The 22,666-nt window shown below is 36.5% G+C and overlaps 1 protein-coding gene across 2 annotated transcripts in view; it reads right to left on the bottom strand.

Annotated features, from left to right (window-relative positions):
* Window positions 1–6,035: 6,035 nt before the first annotated feature.
* cpne2 (copine II) overlaps window positions 6,036–22,666 on the bottom strand; it is a 71,340-nt gene continuing 54,709 nt past the window's right edge. For both annotated transcript variants that reach the window (XM_028449575.1, XM_028449574.1), the window contains 5 exons: window positions 21,474–21,528; window positions 20,972–21,023; window positions 17,504–17,637; window positions 10,726–10,962; window positions 6,036–7,208 (listed from right to left, as the gene is read on the bottom strand). In XM_028449575.1, coding sequence (XP_028305376.1) covers window positions 7,101–7,208; window positions 10,726–10,962; window positions 17,504–17,637; window positions 20,972–21,023; window positions 21,474–21,528 — 586 coding nt within the window. In that variant the 3' untranslated portion in view covers window positions 6,036–7,100. The remainder of the gene's footprint in view (window positions 7,209–10,725; window positions 10,963–17,503; window positions 17,638–20,971; window positions 21,024–21,473; window positions 21,529–22,666) is intronic.

Below are 22,666 nucleotides of genomic sequence, written 5' to 3' on the forward strand. Positions count from 1 at the left end.
GTTGTGCTACAGCGGGGACGGGTACAACGGAACAACCAATCACGTGTGAGAACACTACACCGCGCAGGGCCGTCTGACCAATGAGGTGCTTCTGAAGGTGCTACCATTGTTTTGACTTCCGGTCAGTGCAAAACATTTACTCAGGCTGTTGCTGTAAGCAAGACCTGCTACGTTTTTTTCTTCCTTCCTTCATCCTCCACCGTTTGTCCGATTTTGACAAATAGGCTATCAAAAAATTCAGAAAGTTCCCGAGATTTATGCTATTGCTTTTATCATTTGTAACCTTTAAACTTTTTTGACTTAATAATTTATTTTCTTTCCCATTCCTTTCTATTGGAAATTTCAACCACTTCATCCCCAGCCATTCATAATAGCGATTTTGGCCATTTAACCTTTAACATGTTCAGCTAGTGTCTTCAACCCATTTCAACCTTTTCCGAGTTATTAGCTCTAATAGATTCACATCAATTACTGCAACAAGTCTGTTTTTTCTGTGTTGCTAGGAACGCTGGATACATAACATTGATGGTTCTGTCGGCGTTTATATATCACTATAGCTATAACAACCTGCTAACAATTTATTATTGCTTACATATCCATGCACCGCTGCCTCCACCAGCACTGTTCCAAGATGGCGGCACTGTAGACGCATCCCTCCAGTTGATGCGGCGTCTACGTATATAATTTCTGTGCTAATGATAGGTTGGTGTTAATGCTAGATTAATGCCAATGCTAGGCTAATGCTAAGGCTAGGTTAATGCTAGCATTAACGTTACCTTAATGCTCATGCTAGGTTAATGCTAATGATAGGTAAATGCCAACACTAAGTTAATGTCATTGCTAGGTTAGTGCTAATGCTATCTTAATGCTAATGCTAGGTTAATGCTATTGTTAGGCTATGCTAATGCTAATCAATGCTAATGTTCATGCTAGCTGATGCTAATGCTAATACAAATTTATGCTAATGCTAATGATAAGCTATTGTAGTGCGACACGGGTCATCACCTGCATCCTCACTTGCATTTTCTTCAGGGAATGCAAATTCTGTAGTTAATATTGTCGTTTGATTATATTATGGATGATGAAACTACGATTTACTTGCTATGCGGTTGGTTGCATGAATAGAGGCAGCAGTGTCACTACTCAATCCTTTCACGGACTGGATCCTTTCCGATCCTTTCAATGCATGCACGCAACGCGTCTACACTCGGGCCCGATCGTTTCGGATCCTTCCAACGCATGTGCGAAATGCTTCTCGATCCGGTCGGCTTATTTTACGGCAGTTTGTGTACTATTTAAAAGGTTGAAATCCTGCTATTTAAAAATTATTAGAAATGTATGTTTTGAGGGAATTCCAATTTATTTTGGTTTTTCTCTTATTTTCTGTTTGGTTTTTGATTGTCAATGTTGTGTATTGTGTTTTTATCCATTTGTTTTTTTTTTTTAAATAAATAACTAAAAATGCAATAAAACAATCACATATTTAAATATGCACTATTAAAATATTTAACAAACGTTGTATGGTCGGGTTCATGGGATCAGGTGGTCGTGGGTCGTCTTCTGATCGAGAGGTTGGGGGTTCGATCCCAGTACCTGACTATGTGTCGAAGTGTCCTTGGGCAAGACACTGAGCCCTAAGTTGCTCCCAGTGGTCGACTAGCGCCTTGTATGGCAGTCCTGTCCCATTGGTGTGTGAATGTGAGAGTGAATGAGCTGATGTTGTAAAGTGCTTTGAGACTGCTTCAGTGTGGTGATCAAGCGCTATATAAATCAAGTTCATTTATTATTTATTTATGATTTTTTTTATTACTTTATCGCTCTAGAAATATTTATGTTGTTTTATATTACTTTACTGTAATATTAATGATCCATTTACCTCCAATGTTTTTGTTGATTTTGAAGTAGTTTGTTCTGCCACTAGATGGCAGCATCTCTACAGAAACAATGATACTGAGTTACTTTACACACAGCTGTGGTGACCAGGGGAGATATTCTAACACATGCAGGAAAGGAGCTCAGACCTGATCATAATAAGTGTCATCATAATAATGTGATAACAATAACAGCAATATTATATATAATAATACTGATAATGATTAATAAATTATAATGATAAATGCAATGTGATAATACCTAATTTAACATGTTTTCTGGGTTATTTTTATTTTATTTCTTGATGTCTATCCGTCTATCATGTCTGACGTATGTAACAAATAACCCATTGACCACTGAGCAAGTTTATAATCACTTAGATAGTTCAAACACATCATTCCTAATGCGCTGTATTAGCAGGTGGGACTGTACCAAGATGGCTGCCACGCAGGCACAGTAGCAGTCGAGGAAGCGTCTACAACCAAGACTATAGAATAGAATAGAACGTAGAAGTACGCTATTAATCTCCAAAGGGGGAAGTCACTTTTGCAGCAACACAATAAAGACAGTTTGAAGAAGAAAAAAAAACATAATAGTGCAAATGGAAGAACTGTAGGTCAGACATGAATAAGAAAAAAGAACAAAATAAAACAAACAAAACCAAAAAATAATTTTTAAAAATTTTTTTTAATGTACTTTTAAAGGCTCAGGTTGCAGCACTTTTAACTATAAGTTAAATATAAACTGGAAGAATAATCGTACATATTGTACCTGACACTTTTAGTCATGGTATAATATGTCAGTCGCCACCAGGTGGATTTGATGACTATTAATTGAGCTGCATTAGCTGAGCTCAGGTAAACATTGGGTTCCTTCTCTGAGAACAATGAGTTCTGCTTATATTAAAAAGCCAGTGCAGTCTATAATTGTTTCTGACATAAAGTTTAAACATTACACACTTCAAGATTTGTATCTGACGAATTGAATTACATTACATTACTAACATTGCTGTGATAAGCTTTAGAGAGGTAAATAATAGCAGTTTGTTTAAGCAGATCACTATTGATTAGCAGCAGTCTCCCAGGTGTGTGTAATGAACTGTCTGTCAGCATTAACATTTTCAATACATGTTGTTGATATGAGCTTTGTACCTACTAATCAGTTCATATTATCCATAAATTCTCAGATTAATAAATCTCCCTCTTTGTTTTTAACCTTGTATCATGTACCATACATTCATTATTGCTCCTTTGATTTATGGTTAGCCTTTTTAAACACCATGTGGAGCAAATCTTACAGATTTTAGGCATTTCCAATAAGTAGCCTACGACATAATAGTAAATTACTATGGATTATCCTTTCCTCAAAGTGATTTATTTTTTTGTAAATGTAATAAATACCCTCAAAAATTGCTTTTGAAATAGCAGAGTAGTTAAAGCCAACATTCACGACCTATAATTATATTTTGTGTATGGAAAATGTGAACGATTTTCTCTAAATCCAGCTTTTGTGCGAAGAAATTTTTCACGTCAGTTGAGAATTTTGGATGTCTTTAGACTGGGGTTGATTCTATGCAAATGTTGATGTAAAATGGCTCATATTTTATGGATGTTCTGTTTGGCAACCTGGTTCAAATAAAAGTAAAGTGACACATTTTGAGTCACACCATTTAACTTATTAAGAAATCCCTCGTATGATCCTAAAACACACTTGCATATGGTTCTGTTGATCCAGCACATTTCAGCTTCTCCTCCTGTGTCTCTTTGTTTTGTCTTTGCAGACAGACATGTTTGTCTGCGGATGGAGAATAGGTTGTCGTGGAAACTGCATCTGTGCTTGGTAGCTACCATGGCAATCTCAAACGCAAAAGGTACAAGCCTTAGTTACAGTCAGCGTGAGCTACAAAAATACACTTTTTATGTTCAATCCCTGTTAGAGTGGGTTTTTTTTTTTTTTTTTTTGCACATAATGGAAATTTGTTCACACACAAACCTGTTCACATGGACTATATGTTTCCAAGCACTCATTCTGCACAGGGACAGCATGGGTGTCATTTTAAAATGTCAGTGAAGGATCAAATCAACAAGTGCAGGACTATAGGAGTTTCTGCTCTGCTATCTGAACTCCATCAGGTGATGTCTTCTTCTTCTGTAGCTTAAAACTTTCCCTACATCTTAAAGGTGCAGTCTGCAACTCTTATAAAAGTAACTTTTTGTCATATTTGCTAAAACAGTCACTATGTAAGGACAGCTTTACATCAAACTAGTAGTTTGTGTGAAAAAAAAACAAACTCATTGAGTCCCCCCTGCTGCTCCTGCAGTCTTTGGCAGATTGCCAGAATGCACCACGACCGAGCAAAATGAACCAATCAGAGCCAGGATTGTGTTTGATGGACTGTCTGACAGCTGTTGCCCACAGAACCCGCCCCTTTACCGGAGCTTTTTTACAGTGTATAGTGTGGAGGAGGAAAAGATGGAATTGGTGACTTTTCTGCTTGAAAGGTAATTACTGCTGCTTGATTTACGCTATATTTGATTTGTAATTGTTACACTAGAACTCTGTGGTGCATGCGTTGGTTTTTTTGTGTGTGCAGCAGCCTCCTTGTGAGCTGCTGTAAGTGACACTGTGTTGTTGCTGCTGCTGTGGTGTGTGCACATAGAGAGAGAGAAGGGCTGCAGTAATATGCTTTTAACAGAGCATGTTATATTACTGTGATGTTGCTGTTGGACTGACGTTAGCTTGTTAGCTCCTCTGAGGGAGGGCCTTTGGAAAGTTTGGAGGCAGGGTAAGAGAGCAGCGGGGAGGGAGGGCGAGAGAGGGATCTGAGAGTTACGGACTGCACCTTTAACCCGGTTTAATTTGTCATGAGCCCTGACTGTCCTCGGTTCTTGTTTTAGGCTTCTTTTATCTGTGACATCCCATTTCCAGTGAGACTTTAGGAATCAAATCCTCCATTGCTTTCATGGAAAGATGTTTTATCTTCCCCAGCTGTAGAATGAGCTTCTTGTTTTCCCCTCTTTTTTTGTTATCTTTCAGTCAGTCTTTTGCTTTCCTCACAGTGAGATTTAAAGAATAAATCCATTTATTTAATGCTTTGGTCTGACCTGGTTCTGCTTCTCATATCCATCCATGTATAATTACAGTTACAATTACTATTTCTACTTCTATTATCCTTGTTCAATTACTACTCAGTTATGATTACAGTGACCAGCATTTTTTCCAATTACAATTATTATAATTTTTTTAATTAAAGTTCAATAATCAGAATTACTGAGCCTTTAATAATTAAGCCCATAAAACATGAATTTCCTCTTGTGTTAGCATCTCTTATAATAACGGGTCTTAATCAGCTGTAAAATACACTAAAAACAAATATCTATCATGTAATTTCTTTCCTATCTATTGGTTCCCTTGTAATCAATGAAAATATAGTTTTTAATATTTTTGGTGTGGGCGTCTGAGCCTTTTTTGTGTCAGTATACCCCTCAATTAAATTTTGTATAAAATGCAAAACTGTGGGTAAGCTTGATATGAAACATACTGTATTCTAAATATTGTTATATTCTAATATTGTTATGTGTAGAACTGTACATGGAACAATAACCTGGTTCCCCAGTTTTATCTTAAAATACAATTAACAATTTTTTATAGAATTTTCACGGCAATTCCAATTCCAAAACTTGATTTGAAACATATTTTAATAATTGTTAACTACATATGTGTAGAACTGTACATAGAACTGTAACATGGTTTCCTAGTTTTATGTTAAATTATAATTAACAATTTTCATAGAATTTTCACGGCAATTACAATTACAGAGTCAATTATCTGAACTCAATTGCAATTTAATTACGATAGCAACAGATGTTTAAAATTACAATTACATTAATAATTACGACATAATTGTAATTAATCATCAATTACGCAATTACAATTAGAATTGACCCCAATCCTCGTATTTAATGACGATTTATTATTTATTTCAAGCCTGAATAAAATGAAGACACAAAACCAACAAATTAAACCTCTACAGTAGGACTACTGAAAATATTGTGAGTGGATTATTAGAATAAACAAATTTGTTGTGTTGAGATTTTGAAACATTTACAATATATATATATATCCACCTGTGGTGCTCTTCTGTCCCCCAGAGACACAGAAAGTGATTTTTCTTGCAGTTTATTCACCTGAGCGTAGACATAGACACGCCTTTAAAAAATTAAATGCAACACGCTTGGTACAAAGATGCACGGCAATATTCATTTTAGTTAGATTACACCATTCGGCACTGACTGCATAAAATTTGACATTTAAAACATGGAAGAAATATACATTCAAAATCTGCATATCAGTAATTTAACCGCTCTCTTCTTCCTCATCTTTGTTTTTTTCTTGTTTTTTTTTTCCATCAGTCAAATCACATTTCTCTCCTTTTAATAGAATCACATGAAATATCTACAATACTTAGTAAATGCATCACTTAGGAAAAGATCCATGCATTTGTCGTCATGTAAACAGTGAGTGCGATATTGGCATCATGCAGGATGAACTAAAGTCATAGAAAAGACGAGATTTTGGCAAAAGCTAACCAAAAAAAAAAGTCTCACAGTTAGCAACTTTATGTTCACACACTCCTACATTAATCATGTGTAGGTGCTTTGGCTACCGACTCACCCTCTTCCCTCTGGTTTTTGTCCTTTTCAATGAATAGGCAGGGCGTTTAACTCCCCTCTCTAATGAAAGGTGACCAAACATTTCCCTGACAAGGGCGCAGAAGTTACTCAACCAATCAGCGCTCAGCGTCTCTGCTACCACACAACAACAGGAGAGGGACTGATTACACAAAGGTGTTGTACTGCATGTATCACATGATATCAATCACAAGACACACACATGCAGAAAGCCAAAATTAATCATCGCATCCTGCCATCCAAAATATTTATCATCCTTTTGAAAGACCAGCATTTACTTACATATCATTTGGACACTTAGACATGCAAAGTCTCATTACGGGTCTTTGTGCAGGAAAGCTTTACAAAATTAGGATTATTGATCACCTTGGTCCGAGTCATTTAAGATACTGACCATGCTTTCTTTTCCCAGTCAAAACAATATAGATTGGCAGGATGAATGCTTTGTTCTTTTGTCCAAACCCATTTACACTTTCATTCTGGATCGTTCTCCATTAACAAAAAGAGAGGTTTTGTTGAAGCTTGTAGTGGCTCCTCTCACTCTGGTGCTGCTTTGATGGGGGGTACATTCCGATGTTTAAAGTACTGGGTCACCTGCTGAGGCAGCTCGGCCAGGACGGACTTGGCGAGGGTCTCTTTGGGTGCCTGAAGAGAAGAAAAAAAAGGGAGAAATGAATCCTGAGAAACCTGCAACCAAGCCTGATGCATGATTCTGATTTTATCACCTGAGGTTTAATTAAACAAACATAATGTAATTAAAAAAAAGGAAGTGAAATATAAAATTGTGCCTCCTGAATAGATTTATTTCTATAGTTTTTATCATTTACGGTCATTTCCTGCATGTTGTGGAAGCAAGACTGACCTTCGTATTTTCAGTTCATGTTCTAATCAAATTAATTACTATCATCATTTTGTGTGTTTTTGTGTCATTTTATTGTTGTTTGTCTGTACTTGTTATAATTCAGTATATTGTTCTCTTATTTTGTGTGTTTTCGTGAGTTGCTGATAATATTCAGTGTGATTATCATTTTTAACTAAAAATAAACACTATAAAACCCCATATTTATAATGCTTTCATTTGTTAATGTTCCTCTCTATCGCTCTCTCTAAAGCACTGTACCCCCTGTAGTACCATCGCGTACCCACAATTGAAAAACACTGAAGAGAATTTTTTTTTTAATGAAATGGTGTTTTTCAGGAGGACACTGCAATAATTTAAAGAATTTTTTTTTTTTCTTAAATCCCTCTAACATTCAACACTGTCACTAGGGTTTTATTCACATAAACTGCCATCCAAAAAAATCTAACTACACAACTTGAAATTTAAAAAACAGTGATTATCTGTACATTGTGTATATTAAAAACCATTCCCTAATGAAAACATTGCACCTACTGTATATGGATAAAACTTTCAGTATTTCAAAACTGATCCAGTTTTGCTCCAATGTGTAAAACTTAAATTAAAATCAGTATGAGGTTCCAATCAGCCTCATGACTGTGATTGTTTGTTACTGTTATCCTGCCAGCTCAGGCTTCATTTTGACATTTTCTCCTCGATTCAGCATAAATATTTTTTCCTCTATTCAGTCCACCCCCCTACTACCCCCCCACCCCTCCACCACATCTTGAAACAAAGCCAGACAGAAGTTCCTGCAGATACAGAGGAAGTCAGCTCAGACAGAACACACACACACACACACACACACACACACACAAAACACCAGTACATTATAAAGGAAAAGGATTAGTTTTTCAATTATCTGTGTTACACACTTCACTGTTGCTTGATTACGTGAAAAATGTGCAAAAACATTTTCTGATAACACAAAAACGACACTGATCTGCAGCTTTATAACGCCTGTGATGCACTAGCTCAGCTACCGTCTATCGATTAGTCCTTTTGTTCCACTATTTTGGGGATAAATTCTCATTTATCTTTCCATGAATTGTATCTACCAAATCTTCTATCCCTTGTCTTTAATTTGTTTTCTGTTTTTACTGTAGGTATGGTAGGTAAGTGAGGTTGGATTGTGGCGTTCTCATTGTTCCTAGCCTTAAATGTAATCCTACCTGAAGTGAGTCAGCGTGCTTCCAATCTTAGTCTTTGTAAATATACAGTATGTTATTATTATTTATTTATTTTTTTTTTATCTTCGTCACATAATTCTGCAGTGACAATCTGTTATTGTGGCCATGGATCAATGCCTGTGGGAGCCTCCTTTCATTAGCTTGCTGGTCAATGGTAATACAATTCTGTGTGATTTATCTATTAGATATTCAATATTGTAAATAATTAGAATAAAATTAAAATTATAATAACCATAAAAAACGTTTATTTGTTTGCTCCAGGCTTTACAGGGCTTTTTACGTCCATTTAAATTTTGACTTTGTTTTTTTGGTGAGATTAGTTTTAGAAATGTTAAAATTCAGCATCGCGTTAGATCAGACAGCCATGGAAGTCAAGCTAGTCCCGCCCCCTTCATCTGTCAGTAGCTGTTAACAACTGACAACATCCATCCCCTAATTCAGTTAATCATCCAGCTGCTCATGTCCCATGCTTCCCATTGGTTAGAGTTAATCTCAGTGCTGCATTTAATCCATCGCAACACGCATACTTCCGCACACTTCGTCCGGAAACACCTCGCAACCCACCCCCACCCCAGCTCCTCCTCTTCTGTCTAATTAAACAGTGGCCACGGTTACATGATGTTTTTTTAATTCGGAATTAGTTATTCCGAAATAAATCAATTGGAATGAAAGTGTTCTACTTCGTGTTTACATGGAAATAGTAATTCTCAAATTGACGTTTACATGGAAAAAAGGTTCGGCTTTATTTAATTCCACTTTATGTCTGGGGGTTGGGAAGGCTCTGATTGGACAGGGGGAGAACGTGACGTGTCACGTCTATTGAGAAATACACACAACAAACCTTTTATTGTCGGCTATAACACAGAACACCACAAATGAGAACTGTTTTCACTTTTACTTTGATTGTAGTTTTGAAGCAGCAGCTCCACAATAACACACGGTTTCAGTTTAGAACGTGGAGCAGAAGGGAGATAGGAAGTAATCACTGGTAAAAAGCTCAGTAAAACTCTGGAAAACAATCCCAGGAATAAATATTTGCTCCCTGGCAAAGATAGTAGCTCTAACAACAGGTAAAATGATAAACTGGTCATATTACAGCCTGTACATGCAATACAGGGCCGTATTTACTCTGCCTCTGGGTCCTAGTGCCAGCCATCCGGTAAAGCCTATTCCGTTTACTGAGGTCCGTGTGTGTTTAATAAGTCTGTGTGTGTCCGTGTGAAAGTCTGCATGTTTATGCCTCTGTCCATCCACTCTTTTCATTATATCAATGTATTTTAAAGCTCTTATAAATAAATAGTCTCGGTTCTAGTCCGGACGGCCATCTTGGATTATGTATTGTCATCGCGTTAAATCGCGCATGCGCAGAATGACCCGAATTAACTTAAAGCAGATTTAAGCAAGTTAAGTGTTTACAAGAAAGAGGAATTATCTAATTCAAATGGAATAAACCCGCCACTTAACTTGAATTTAAGTTTAATTCGGAATTAAATTAGCATTAGGAGTTTAGTGTTTACATGGTCAGTTTAAAGAGGAATTAACTTTTATTCTGCTTTAAAGAGGAATTACAGCTCCCATGTAAACGTGGCCAGTGTCTGCTATTGGTATCTAACGACTGTGCTTCTGTTCTAGGGGGTCCTGCTGACCGCTCTCTCTGCTTATGCCTCTCCGTGTAGCTCATGGAAGAGCGAGGGGGATCTTCTATCGCTTCGGCCTTTCCATGCAGCTGCTGGAACGGCAGAGAGGTCCCAGAACAGAGCCTTACCGCTGAAACTAAACTGCATGCTAAATAAAACAATTTGACTGAAGTGATCCTGACTGAACTATAAATTATAGAGGTTTGAGACCATTTACAGCCTACTGGTGTACATTCATGTGTTGTTGGTAAAGTCAGAGCCAGATCAATAGAAATTGAAACCAAGCTCTGCATTGTGCATTCCTGTAAAAGTAGAATATGAAATTTTCTTTGTGTAGATGTTTTTGTTGTTTTAAAAATAATTACAATAATATAATCTATGAATAGAATCTAGCCGAGTACAAAGTTTCCAGATGAACAAGACAGTCTATAACTCACATTACGGAAATCCCTGAAAGGGACGAACTGGACGATGTCCCGGACGGCTTCCTCTCCTGTGCTGGACCTTAAAACACTGGCATCTCCATCCAGGAACTCCATGGCAGCAAAATCTGCATTTCCCACACCAATGATGATGATAGACATTGGCAGCTTGGACGCCTGAACTATGGCGTCGCGCGTCTCATCCATGTCGCTGATGACTCCGTCTGTTATAATGAGGAGGTTGAAGTACTGCTGCAGAGGTAAAGAGAGGTGATGGGAGAGACAGAGTGACAGAGACAAAATAATGGAGGATGAAGGAAAAGAGTGTTGTTCAAATTATAAAGATTATTATCATGTAATAAAATAGAGGAGGCCACATTTGAACAAAAGGCTTAAACCCACAACAAACACATTTGTGATTGCTGCTCATGATGTGGCAAAGGGTTGAGAAGATCCTTGAAAAAGGAAAAAATTAAACTATTTCTTAAAAGTTGGAAAATCTAAATATACATCTAAACCAGAGAGCTTTTGTTTGTCTTTTGTTGAAAAATACATCTAGTGAAAAGAACAGTCTATGAGGGTGATTTTTACAGTTTTAGATAAAAAAAAACCCCATTCCTAAGCTTGCATTTAAATGTGACATATGTTTATATACAGTATATACCATATTTTTCGGACTACAAGGCACACCGGATTATAAGGCGCACCAGTTTGTTATTATTATCATTATTATTATTAAGACGCATTAAGCGAAATAAAATAGTCAGATAAGTCAAACTTTATTCAACTCATTAAAAATAATTCTCAACATTGTTCAGGTTTAACACATAAAATACAGAACAATACACTCACTTTTTCAGTTCAGTATGTTGAAGCACAGTAGTTAATTTCATATATAAGGAGCACCTGATTATAAGGCGCACTGACGATTTTTGAGAAAATTAAAGGATTTTAAGTGTGCCTTATAGTCCGAAAAATACGGTATATGCATATTTGCCAGTAATCATTCTAAGGGCCACACAATGTACTCAGTCAACTAAGCAAAATGACCAAAAATCTCTGTAAAAAACAAAAAGACAACAAAAGTACCCAAAAAGAGAACAAAAATACAAAACTCTAATTAAAAACACATAAGACGACTAAAAAATACATTATAGGACTCCAAAAATACACAAAAAGATTTTAAAAACACACAAAATACCAACAAAAGCACAGAAAATGAGAGAAAAAATACTATGTGACAACAAAAACCCTAAAATCCTGTCTCCTTTCCTTTCCTACAATCACTTTTTTGTGGCCCATCTTTGGAAAAGAAACTGTTGTTCCAGCAAACTTTCACACATAGGACTTCATCAACTCCAAACAAAATTGTTTTTTCTACCTTGTTATCCTTTGCAATGCATAACACATGCCACCTACGTATCTACAGTATGTACTTTTTAATCTATTAGACTCTATTGGAAAATTAAAAAAAAAAAAGTGTATTGAGTTACAGATGCTGGACTGGTTGGTTTCTACGACAAAAAGATGAAATGTGAGAAACAGACACTGGACCTGGAAAATAATCACACCTTATGTAAGAAACCAAAAAGACTCACAAATACTGGCATACACGGACACGCACACGCACGCACGCACACACACACACACACACACACACACACACACACACACACACACACACACACACACACACACACACACACACACACACACACACACACACACACACACACACATCTGTAGCCTGTTCTTTTAAGGTGTTAACAGTAATGCTCATTAGAGAATAATTATCACACAGATAGACAGGGTCACTCACACACCGGATTTGCACACACTGCATTAGATTGTTTTTGATGTGTGTGTGTGCGTGTGTGTTTGTGCACAGCGGCTACAGTAGCTTGTTCTCTCATTATTATCTGAGGCATAGCAGCAGCCTGTTTGTGCAGCCTACAACCTCCCCACTCACTGCCCCCCCCCCACACACACACACACTCAGCATGAGGGCCACACACATGTGCAGCAGCTGTCACATTGTATTGTCTGTTACTCCTTTGCCTATGTTTGAACTTACTTTAAAATGAGAAATAAAAGCAATCCCCAATTACTTTCTTACAGAAACAAAAAGGTATGAAGCACAGAGGCACGCTCTTTTGTGTGTTTTGTGCATGTTTTTGACAGGGTACAATTATGGACAAAGAGTGCTGTGGGAGCAAAATAACACGGAGCTGCTGCACTAGCCTCAGATACAGGCAGGAGTCAAGCTGCAGGATATGAGTGGGGGGTGCATGGGAACTCCACAATCGCTCAAAGGTAAAAAAAAAAAAACAAATGAAACTAACACAAGTTGTCTCTGATGTCACCAACTACTGTGAATCCACTGCTTTTTACAAATCCTATAAAGAGAACTAGTATATTTATTTACTTCTGGTGGACCATCACTGGAAGACACTGAGGCAGGCGGATCTCGTCTCACCAGTGGGGGATGCGGGGGATGCAACATCTGCACTTTCATAAAAATAAAAATGAATCCCCCTCACTTTTTACAGAGGGATTTATTGTTGAAAACATATTGGTCAAGTTAGATTGATTGAACGGTGATAAAGCCAATCACAGCCAGCCATTTGACGAAGCCATCGTACCGAGAAGGTAAACAAAGAGTTAACAGCGATGAGTAAAGTGCAAGTAATGTGACCAAAAATGAGTAACAGGTGGCAAAAAAGGTCCAAAAGTGGTCGAATTGTGGCAAGAAAAGAGTGAAAAGTGACTAAAATGGGCACAAAACCAGTCAAGAGTGGATAAAAAAAATTGACAAAAAGAGGAAATAGCGAGCTGAAATGAGCAAAATGTGCCAAACAACAGTGAAAAAGGGCAAAAATGTGTAACAAAGGCAATATTTAGGGAAGAAAAAATAAAAAGTGTTATTTATTGGGCAAAAGGTAGCTTATTTGGATGAAAAGAGGCAAAAAATGGTTAAAGAATTGACAAAAATTGGACGAAAGTGTAAAAAATGAGGAAAAAGGGATTTCGCAAAAGAAAGAAACTGAAAAAACTAAAAAAGTGTAATTTTTTGAAAAAGGGTGAAAATGGCACAAAGGAAGTTGCAAAATGGCCAAAGAAAAAGGTAAAAAGGGGTAAAAAGTTTCCCCATTTTATGGTTTTATGGGGAAATAATTAAAATTAAGACATAATTTAAATAAACTAAATTGGAAGTCGAAGGTTGCCCATACGCTTAGAACACCCTCACTTTTAAAATGGCTGCTCCACCCCTGCACTGAGGCCCTGGTAGTATTCTGGAGTCTAAATATAAAATAAACACATTCCAATGGGACATTTAAACACTACCTGCACACAAAATGTGCTCAATTGTTTAGTCATTAGCAACTTTTGTTTTAGAAATGGCAACATCGTCAACAAATGTATATTATGCTTATAGTTGTTTTAATGAAAGGAATTTGTTAAAATTTTATTTTTCATTGTTTTGTTTTTTTTGTCCCAAAAATACAGAGCTTCTAAAGTGACAATAATTTTTTTTTTTTTTTTTTTATTAAACATGTTTTACATGATGATGGAAAACAGGGGTGTCAAAGCCATTTTAATTCAAGGGCCAAATACGGACCAGTTCCATCACAAGTGGGCCACAGGTTTTAGGCTGGAAAACAAACAATTTCAACAATATTGTGCCAACGTTTGCACTTTCAGTTAAAAATCAGATTTAAAGTATGAAAGGCATCAGAAATATCCAAACAATACGTGTCAGATATTTACTTTTCCCAAATCCTTGAAACAATAGTGTCCTTTTAAGGTCGTAAATTCTGAAAAACAAGGTCAATGCTCACTATCGGCTTCAGGACTTTGAGTTTGAAGTGTTTTTTCAAGTTTGGGTCTTTAGTCTTTTATTTGAAACTTGAGCTTCGTCCAAGGACAAGCGCAAGTACAAAAAAAAGAGAAAACTTCTGTTTGGGGACGACAGATTATGGAGGATGGCACTGTAATTGAAAGAAGTTACAGTTGTGTTTCTGACTTTTAAAGGCACCACAACATCATTTAAATCATTTCTGTGGCTCACACTCAACGTTTCTGTTCTACCTCTCTTGCATTAAGGACAGAAGCACATTTTTAGGGATTTATAGTATAATCTCAGTACTAATTCCTGTGTTCCCATTGGTTTAGTTTTTATCTAAATGGTTATTGAATGCACCCACATACACAATTTGCATATAGAAATTACTTGCTGTGTTCTCATTTCTTTCTATTTTTTTTTTTTTTTTTTGCTTTTGAAAAACAAGATTGTTAGGTAGATTAATATCCAACACTATATCGTGTGGAACAACCCCTAAATGTTCCTGTTTCCAAGCAAAACAAATCTTCTAACCAAAGAAGAAGCCTATACAGTAACTTCTCCATCTTCTACTGCAAGCATTGAGTCCATAAGACCAGGATCGTGTAGTTGTGCCTTTTGTGGTTTTCTCATCTGAGTTCAGGTGCACTGGTCCTTACATTACATCGTGTCTAAAAATACTTCAACTCCCTGATTAAAAAACCAGGTGTAAAAATAAAATCCCTTTTCTTATGTAAATCTCATGTAACCCTATGATGTGTGTGATGAGTTAAGTCAAACTGATCACGACCAAAGCCTCCAGTTCATCCCACTGATGAGACAAAAACTGTAGTGGAGTGTCAGAACCTAAAAACAATTCGTCTGTGTGTGTGTGTGTGTATCACACAAACAGACTATGTGAAATGTTGGGTATCATTGCTGCAAAATAAAACCACAGTGCACTCAACAACAAAACACAACAGATTTCATTAAAAAAGGTACAAAAAGTAACATTTCTGATTGTGAAAAAGCCTCTTTTTACCAATTGTCATGATTGTGGGTGCGGCTCTGCTAAAAGACTTAAAATAATCGTGATAGAATTTCTAATATAGAATTAATAATCACTTTCTTTCTTACTATGAACTTTTTTTTTTTTTTTGTTAAGCGCTTTGAGATGACTTGTTGTAAGTTTCGCTGTATAAATAAAGTTGAATTGAATTAATCAAGTCTGAAGCATTATGATAAGAACATGATGGGCATTTGTGCATCAGATGTGTTTAGCATTTACAGGATTTTCCTTTAAATCTCCATTAAATGTAAATTTACCAAAAACAAAAGTCGTTTTTGAGTGAGAAATAAAGCTTCAGGTGTTTTCCTGCCTGTGAAATACTGTATAATCCAGTGATTAAACTGTGACAGGAAAAATAAGCTATCATTCATTATTTTTGACTGAAAATGGAGTCGGATCAAACAAGCTAAAATGGGATTAGGTTCTCTATGCGTGATAAATTCTACTTTGTAACTTCTGATGAAGTTCCAGAGAAGCCGAGCCCAAACAAAAAGGTGATGTGAAAACACTCCAGGCTCCTGGTTAGTCACAGAGAGGCGTCACATTGGGTTTTGTTCTCACTGTGGCAGTGTGCAGTGTTGCTATGATGACCTGGACTCGATGTGTCTGCAGCAGGAAACAACTCCTACTGGGGTGTACGGAGCACATCAGGACTGATGTTGGTCTGAAATCTGAAGGCTCCAACACAAATTTTGAGTGAGAGCTTTTGGGGTCACGTCACTGATCCATTTGTGATTTTTTATTAAAAAAAAATAAAAATGTTGGGCATTTGTTTGTGTGTGTGTAAAGCAGCTACACCTTTTGAAGTGGAATTTATATATATATATATATATAATTGTGTGTTAACCAGCAGGGTTGGGGTCAATTACATTTTTCATTTACAATTACGATTTCAATTATCCATGTTCAATTACGATTACGGTGACCTGCAATTTTTCCAATTACAATTACGTTCTCAATTATGGTACTAAAGATCAATTACAATTAATCACAATTACTGAGGCTGAAATAAATAACCTAATAAAAGTTAACCTTCCTCTTGTGTTAGCTTTCTGTTAGCATCTCTTATGATAACGGGACCTAAATCAGCTGTAAAATACACTAAAAACTAATATCTATCATCTAATTTCTTTCCTATCTGTTGGTTTCCTTATTAGGCTTCCTAATCAATTAATATATAGGTTTTAATGTTTTTGTTGTGGGCGTCTGAGCCTTTTTTGTGTCACTATACTCCTCAATTTAAATTTTTTTGATGGTAAAATGTGGGGAAGCTTGATATGAAACATTTTAATAATTGTTAACTACATATGTGTAGAACTGTCCATAGAGCTGTAACATGGTTCCCCAGTTCAGCGTTAAATTATAATTGACAATTTTTATAGAATTTTCATGGCAATTACAATTTCAAAGTCAATCATCTAAACTCATTTACAATTTAATTATGATTACCGCAGCAACAGATTTTTTAAAATGACAATGACAATTGTTATGACATCATTATTATTAATGATCATTTCTACAATTAAAATTATAATTGACCCCAACCTTCTTAACTACTATAAAAAAAATAAAATAAAATTAGGGTCAGACTAACAATCACATTGCTGATATACAGTATACTGTATCATATATGATACATTTATTTTATTACACCATCTCTTCTCTCAACAACTGAATATAAAGCACAAACCTTAAAAAGGGTGGTGAGTGTGTCCCTTTTTCCGAGAATAACCTGATTACAGTTATCATCTGTGTTAATGTATGGGATTGAGTTGAATATAGGAAAAAGGCTTCGTCCACATCACAAGATTCAGCCTTTGCGATGAATGACAGACTAATGGAGTTGAGTCATCAGCAGGATTTATCGTTCCACACGATTGCACACATCAGCTACTGGCACCTACCGCTGCTTTCTCTTGTTGAAGGGCCTGGGCAGCAAAACGCGCCACATGGCTGATGATCGGCGCAAAGTTGGTCGGGCCATAAAAACGGATGTGAGGGAGACAGGCGGAGTAGGCCTGAGCAATGCCCTCCACACCTGCACATGGACACAGGACAAGAAAATATGTTTTAATCATAGGTGGAGATTCTAGAAGCATTACAGTACATTTAGGTGATGCATTGTTTGTCTTTGTGTTCTTGCTTTATGAGCATCAGTATTGTCTTTTATCATAGTGTAAGAGTTTATCTATAGCATATGTGTCATACTCATGTCAAATCTGGCCCTTTGGAACATCAAATTCAGATAGAAAAAAACATGAATCATTGTGTAAATGAAACTTTGCAATATTTGAAGTGACTCACAGTTTACCCGGTGCTTATAGCGCACAATTGCAGTTATTTTTTATGTTAAACTGTTGGAAAAAGAAAAATCCTTCAATTTTACTGAAATTATTACATAATATTTCCCTGAATTGAATAGAAATTAGTCACAAAATCAAGGAAATTTAAAGTGAAGACCCTGTTGGGACTGGTATCTGTCTCTTATTACTTGGATATTGTCGATTTCTTCCATATTTAGTATTTTTTTATGTATTTGTAAAAGTACAAACTAGGGCACAATAATGTTGGAATGACTCATTTTCCCCACATAAAATCTGTGGCTCACTTAAGATCAACTTGCTCCTTATTTGGCCCCTGAACTAAAATGAGTTTGATGCCCCTGATCTATAGTGGAACCAAGACATTTTCTCGTCTGTCCATCTTGTCATTAACCATCTTGTCTATATAAGTTAGAGGGAGTGAATGCTAGGCTGGTTGTTCAAAGCTTATGCTCACAGCACTGGCAGTCGTTCTGGTCAGAGCTGGTCCATAGCATAGGCAGTCCAGGAAAAACAACCTCTCTGACAATATCAAAAGTTTGCATTTACTTCATTTCAGAGAAATATATACAAAGTGTTGTTAGTGCATGTTCAGGACTCCAATAATTATGAGGTGGCCTTTCTTCAGAGGAAAAATATAAGAAGGTAAAAAACGATCTTTCATGGCTTAGGAATGGAACAATGAAGAAACGTTGTATTTTCAATGGCAGCTTCAGCAGCAGAATGTGCATACCATATGTCAGAGAAAGTCCCACTAGAGAACTTTGCTTCGTTCACAACAGGGGAGATGTTTCTTTGTTGGTTATTGCAACAATGGTGTTTCACTAGAAACCCTCTGTCAGGGATGAGGAAGGCATGATCCAGGCTAGAATAGTGTTCACTTAAAAAGTCAATGTTTTCAATTAAATTCACAAAAAGTCAAAGTACTAAAAATAACAGTAATGTACTTAAACTGAAAAATCTACAAAGTGCAAATCAAAACTGGGAACAAAGACCAGAGTGTGAGGAAAATAGGACAGATTGAAAGACATCCGTTATGAAGACAATGCACCAACAAGTGCTTATTAGGCCAGGCTACCAGACTGAAAACGCCACTTACTTTGTTCTTGTTGTTGATCTTGTTGTTGTTGTTGTGTACACTAGTTAAAATCACTACTCCTCTGTTATTCGTGAATGGATCGGGCTGAAACTTGGTAGGTATAATCTATGGATGTGTACGCATCGACGCTCGGAGCCCATCTTTCGATTTGGGGTCCAAGGGGGCCCCAAAACAAAAAGAAAAAAACGAAAGTTGGTTTCTCATTTATTTGCGAGTCAAATATTACGACGGTTGGTGGTACCAAATCATTGGCACATACCAATATATAAATGGGGTCCATGACTCCGTACGTGTCACGGGGGCTCCCGGGGACCCCATTTTTCAAATGACTATTCCTTCGTTAGTTCTCGTTAGATTGGAATGTAGTCTGGAATGAATACTCTATGAATGAATATGATGAGCCGCTCGGAGCCCTTTTTTTGAAATAGGGTAGGGGGCCCAGGGCCCCAAATTTATGGGAACGTAGTCGTGTGATATATCGTTTCAAAGGTAATTCAATGTAGATTAGGATTATGCTTCGCGCAATTTTAGGCATTTTCCATTAAAGTTGTTTTGTCATTTATTTGTGAGTCAAATATTGTGACAGTTGTTTCAATGACACATACCAATATATGATTGGGGCCCATTACTCCGTATGTGCCACGGGGGCACCAGGCGGATGTCAAGAGCCTCTCGAATTCCTTTTTGAAAGGGGGGAGACTAAATTTATCGGAACATAGTCGTGTGATATATTGTTTCAAAGGCAATTCAACATAGATTACATGTTCACGTCTCACAATTTAATTTGTTTTACTCGGTGGAACCAAGTCATTTCACTGAATTCTCGGGAAGGTGGTACGTGCTATTCGGTGCAAAGACATTCCGTGGGCCCTGCCGTAGTTCATCAGAACTTGTTCAGATGGAGCACAGCGGAGTGAAAACAGGAGGCAACCTAATAATCTCACAGCACACACGATATACTGAAAAGAAAGGGTGTGAAGACACCAGTAGGAGAACCTGGAACCAAAGACAGAATAACAAAACAAAACTATAAGAGCTAACGAAGAAATCATAAGAAGTTAATCAGACATGGGCAACTGGTGGCCCGCCAAATACATGTAATGACCCTAGAAACACACAATAAAAATATTCAAATTCACATATATTACACAAAATAACTTCAAAAGCATACAGAAAGATAGCAAAAGTACACAAAATGACAAATTTGACTTCAGACATATGAAACGAGAATAAAAATACACCAAATGACTCAAAAACACACAACAATACACAAAAAAACTGAAGAAATACACAAAACAACAACAAAACCATACAAAAGGACATGAAAAATACACAAAAGGAAAACAAAAATATATGAAACAACAATACAAAAAATGCACAATGACTCCAAAAACCAACAAAAATGGCTACAAAACACAAAAAATGAAAAAATAGTAATAAAAAAAGTAGTTATAATATTTTGATTTGGATCATTTTTTTCCGGTATTATTGCTTGCACCAGTCATTATTCTAGAAGCTGAATGTAAACATGAATGTTGATAATATGGCCTTCGGATCAATCACATTTGATACATAATCGCTGTGATCAAAGTTGAGCATTTCTGCATTACACAGAAGCTCGATTTTTCAATTGATTTAAAAAAGTGCAGATTCTATGTTTTTCATTTCTGAGGGTGAAGATGTTAAAGAAAGTATCTGTAATCAATTCTGAATTTGTGAGTTCATTGCAGTAATGGCCAAACCAGGATAAAACTCTGGTGCTGGTGTTGAATGTCAGAAAAGGGTTTTGACGCCTCCGTTTATTAGAGAATCATGTGGTCAAGTTCAGTTTCCTCACATAAGCTACCAGTATAACCATGACTGACTGACTGGGATCCTTCTCAGAAAAGAAATAAAAGTTAAGGAGCCTTTAATTGTAATTATTTCATCTTATTTACACTTCATTCACTCACCTGAACAGAAGGGGTTTGTGGGGTTAAAGTTGATGGCAAATTCATGCGACACCTTAGGAGACATGAAAAGCAAACAGAAATGTAATTCCTGTTCTCTTCCACACTTTGACATACACTTCACCAATACCCTGGGTTTCTCCCACCCTCTCTCCATCACTCTGTGTACCGCTCTCTCTTCTTTGTCCTTTTCATCAGCCCAGTGCCATGGCAACACAGATGGGTTGACAGTTGCGTAATCGCCTGAATATTCATGTGTAATGCTTACAGTTAATCTGTATGTGTGCATGGGAGTAGAATGCAAGGATAACGCAGGCGCGCCTTAAATGCATATTTGCAAAAGTGAACCCACCCTTCTTCTCTATCACTCTCTCTCTTTCTATGTATACACGTGTAGATGTACTTCACAAGTAGGTGTGTAAAAAAAAAAAAACAACACCACACACATACAGATACAGATACACCCCAATAACAACACAATAATAATGATTAAAAACAACCTTACCTTCCAGTCTGGTGGGAGTTGGGCTCCAAATCCCAGAGCGGGAAACCTTTTATCTCTGAGAAGGAAATAGTAAAAGATATATATATATATATATATATATATATATATACATGCATATTAAAATCCCGTTACCTTGCTAACACACACACATGCACAATCACACAAAAAAATATACAACATTCAGAAGCATCTACAGAAAAAAAAGGCAAAAAGTCTGCATGGTTTATTCTAAAAGAAAAGCAACACCCCTTTCTTAACAATCACAACATAAAAACATGTATAAATCTACGTTTATCTGTTTACATCTGAGATAATGGATATAAATCAATCCTGGTCTATCTCATCATTTTTCATAAATAATGTTTAACACCTACAGAGATGTTTCTGTGTGTTTAGTTTGAAGCTTTACGTTGGGATGCTGGAGTTGATGATGGGATTATGGAGGCTATTCTGAAAGCTTTTAAACCAGTTTAGTTATTCCTCCAAAGTCCACAAGTGTAATATTTCAAGTGTCATGCCTGTTTGAGAAAACCCTCTGAAGTCAGCTTTGGCTGAGCCAAACTTAAAATGTACAGTAACTTGAATTGACCAGTGTTAGACACAAAAAATAAGAACAGGTTGTTACATACTTAAACTCTGATCCTTGGTTTAATCCCACAGTCCAAAACACGTATGTTGAAATACCTCAAGTTCCTTAATAAGAAGTTTTGAATGAATATGAATTAATTTTGTTAGTCTTCAGACAAAACGGAACAAACAACACTCAATTGTCTAAATCTTATACACACCTACCCCATCACAGCAAAATAAAACAAGGTTGTCATGTTTATTAAGTATTGATACATTTTATACCATTATATAAATATTATATATTATTGCTGTCCTAGGTAAAATGGTTGCTCTTCTTTCTTATACTTACTAATGATATATAGCTTAAAAAGCTGGTTTATGTTGGTGCATTGTTTTATTTCATCCTTTAGGCAGTTCCATAATTTAACACCTGCTTTGGTTGTACTCTTTTCAGTGTTGTTCTAGCATATTGTGTCGTAAAATGTAGTTTCCCTCTTAAATGATATTCCCCTTCTCTCTCTAAAAAAGGTAGCTAGCTATAAGCAGTGCCTCGCAACACTTAACACAACTTTAAATATTGGATGAATTTATGCTTTGGTACTTTTACATAATATTCCATAAAG

Source organism: Gouania willdenowi, chromosome 6 (genome assembly GCF_900634775.1).
Source record: "Gouania willdenowi chromosome 6, fGouWil2.1, whole genome shotgun sequence".
NCBI classification, from domain to species: domain Eukaryota; kingdom Metazoa; phylum Chordata; class Actinopteri; order Blenniiformes; family Gobiesocidae; genus Gouania; species Gouania willdenowi.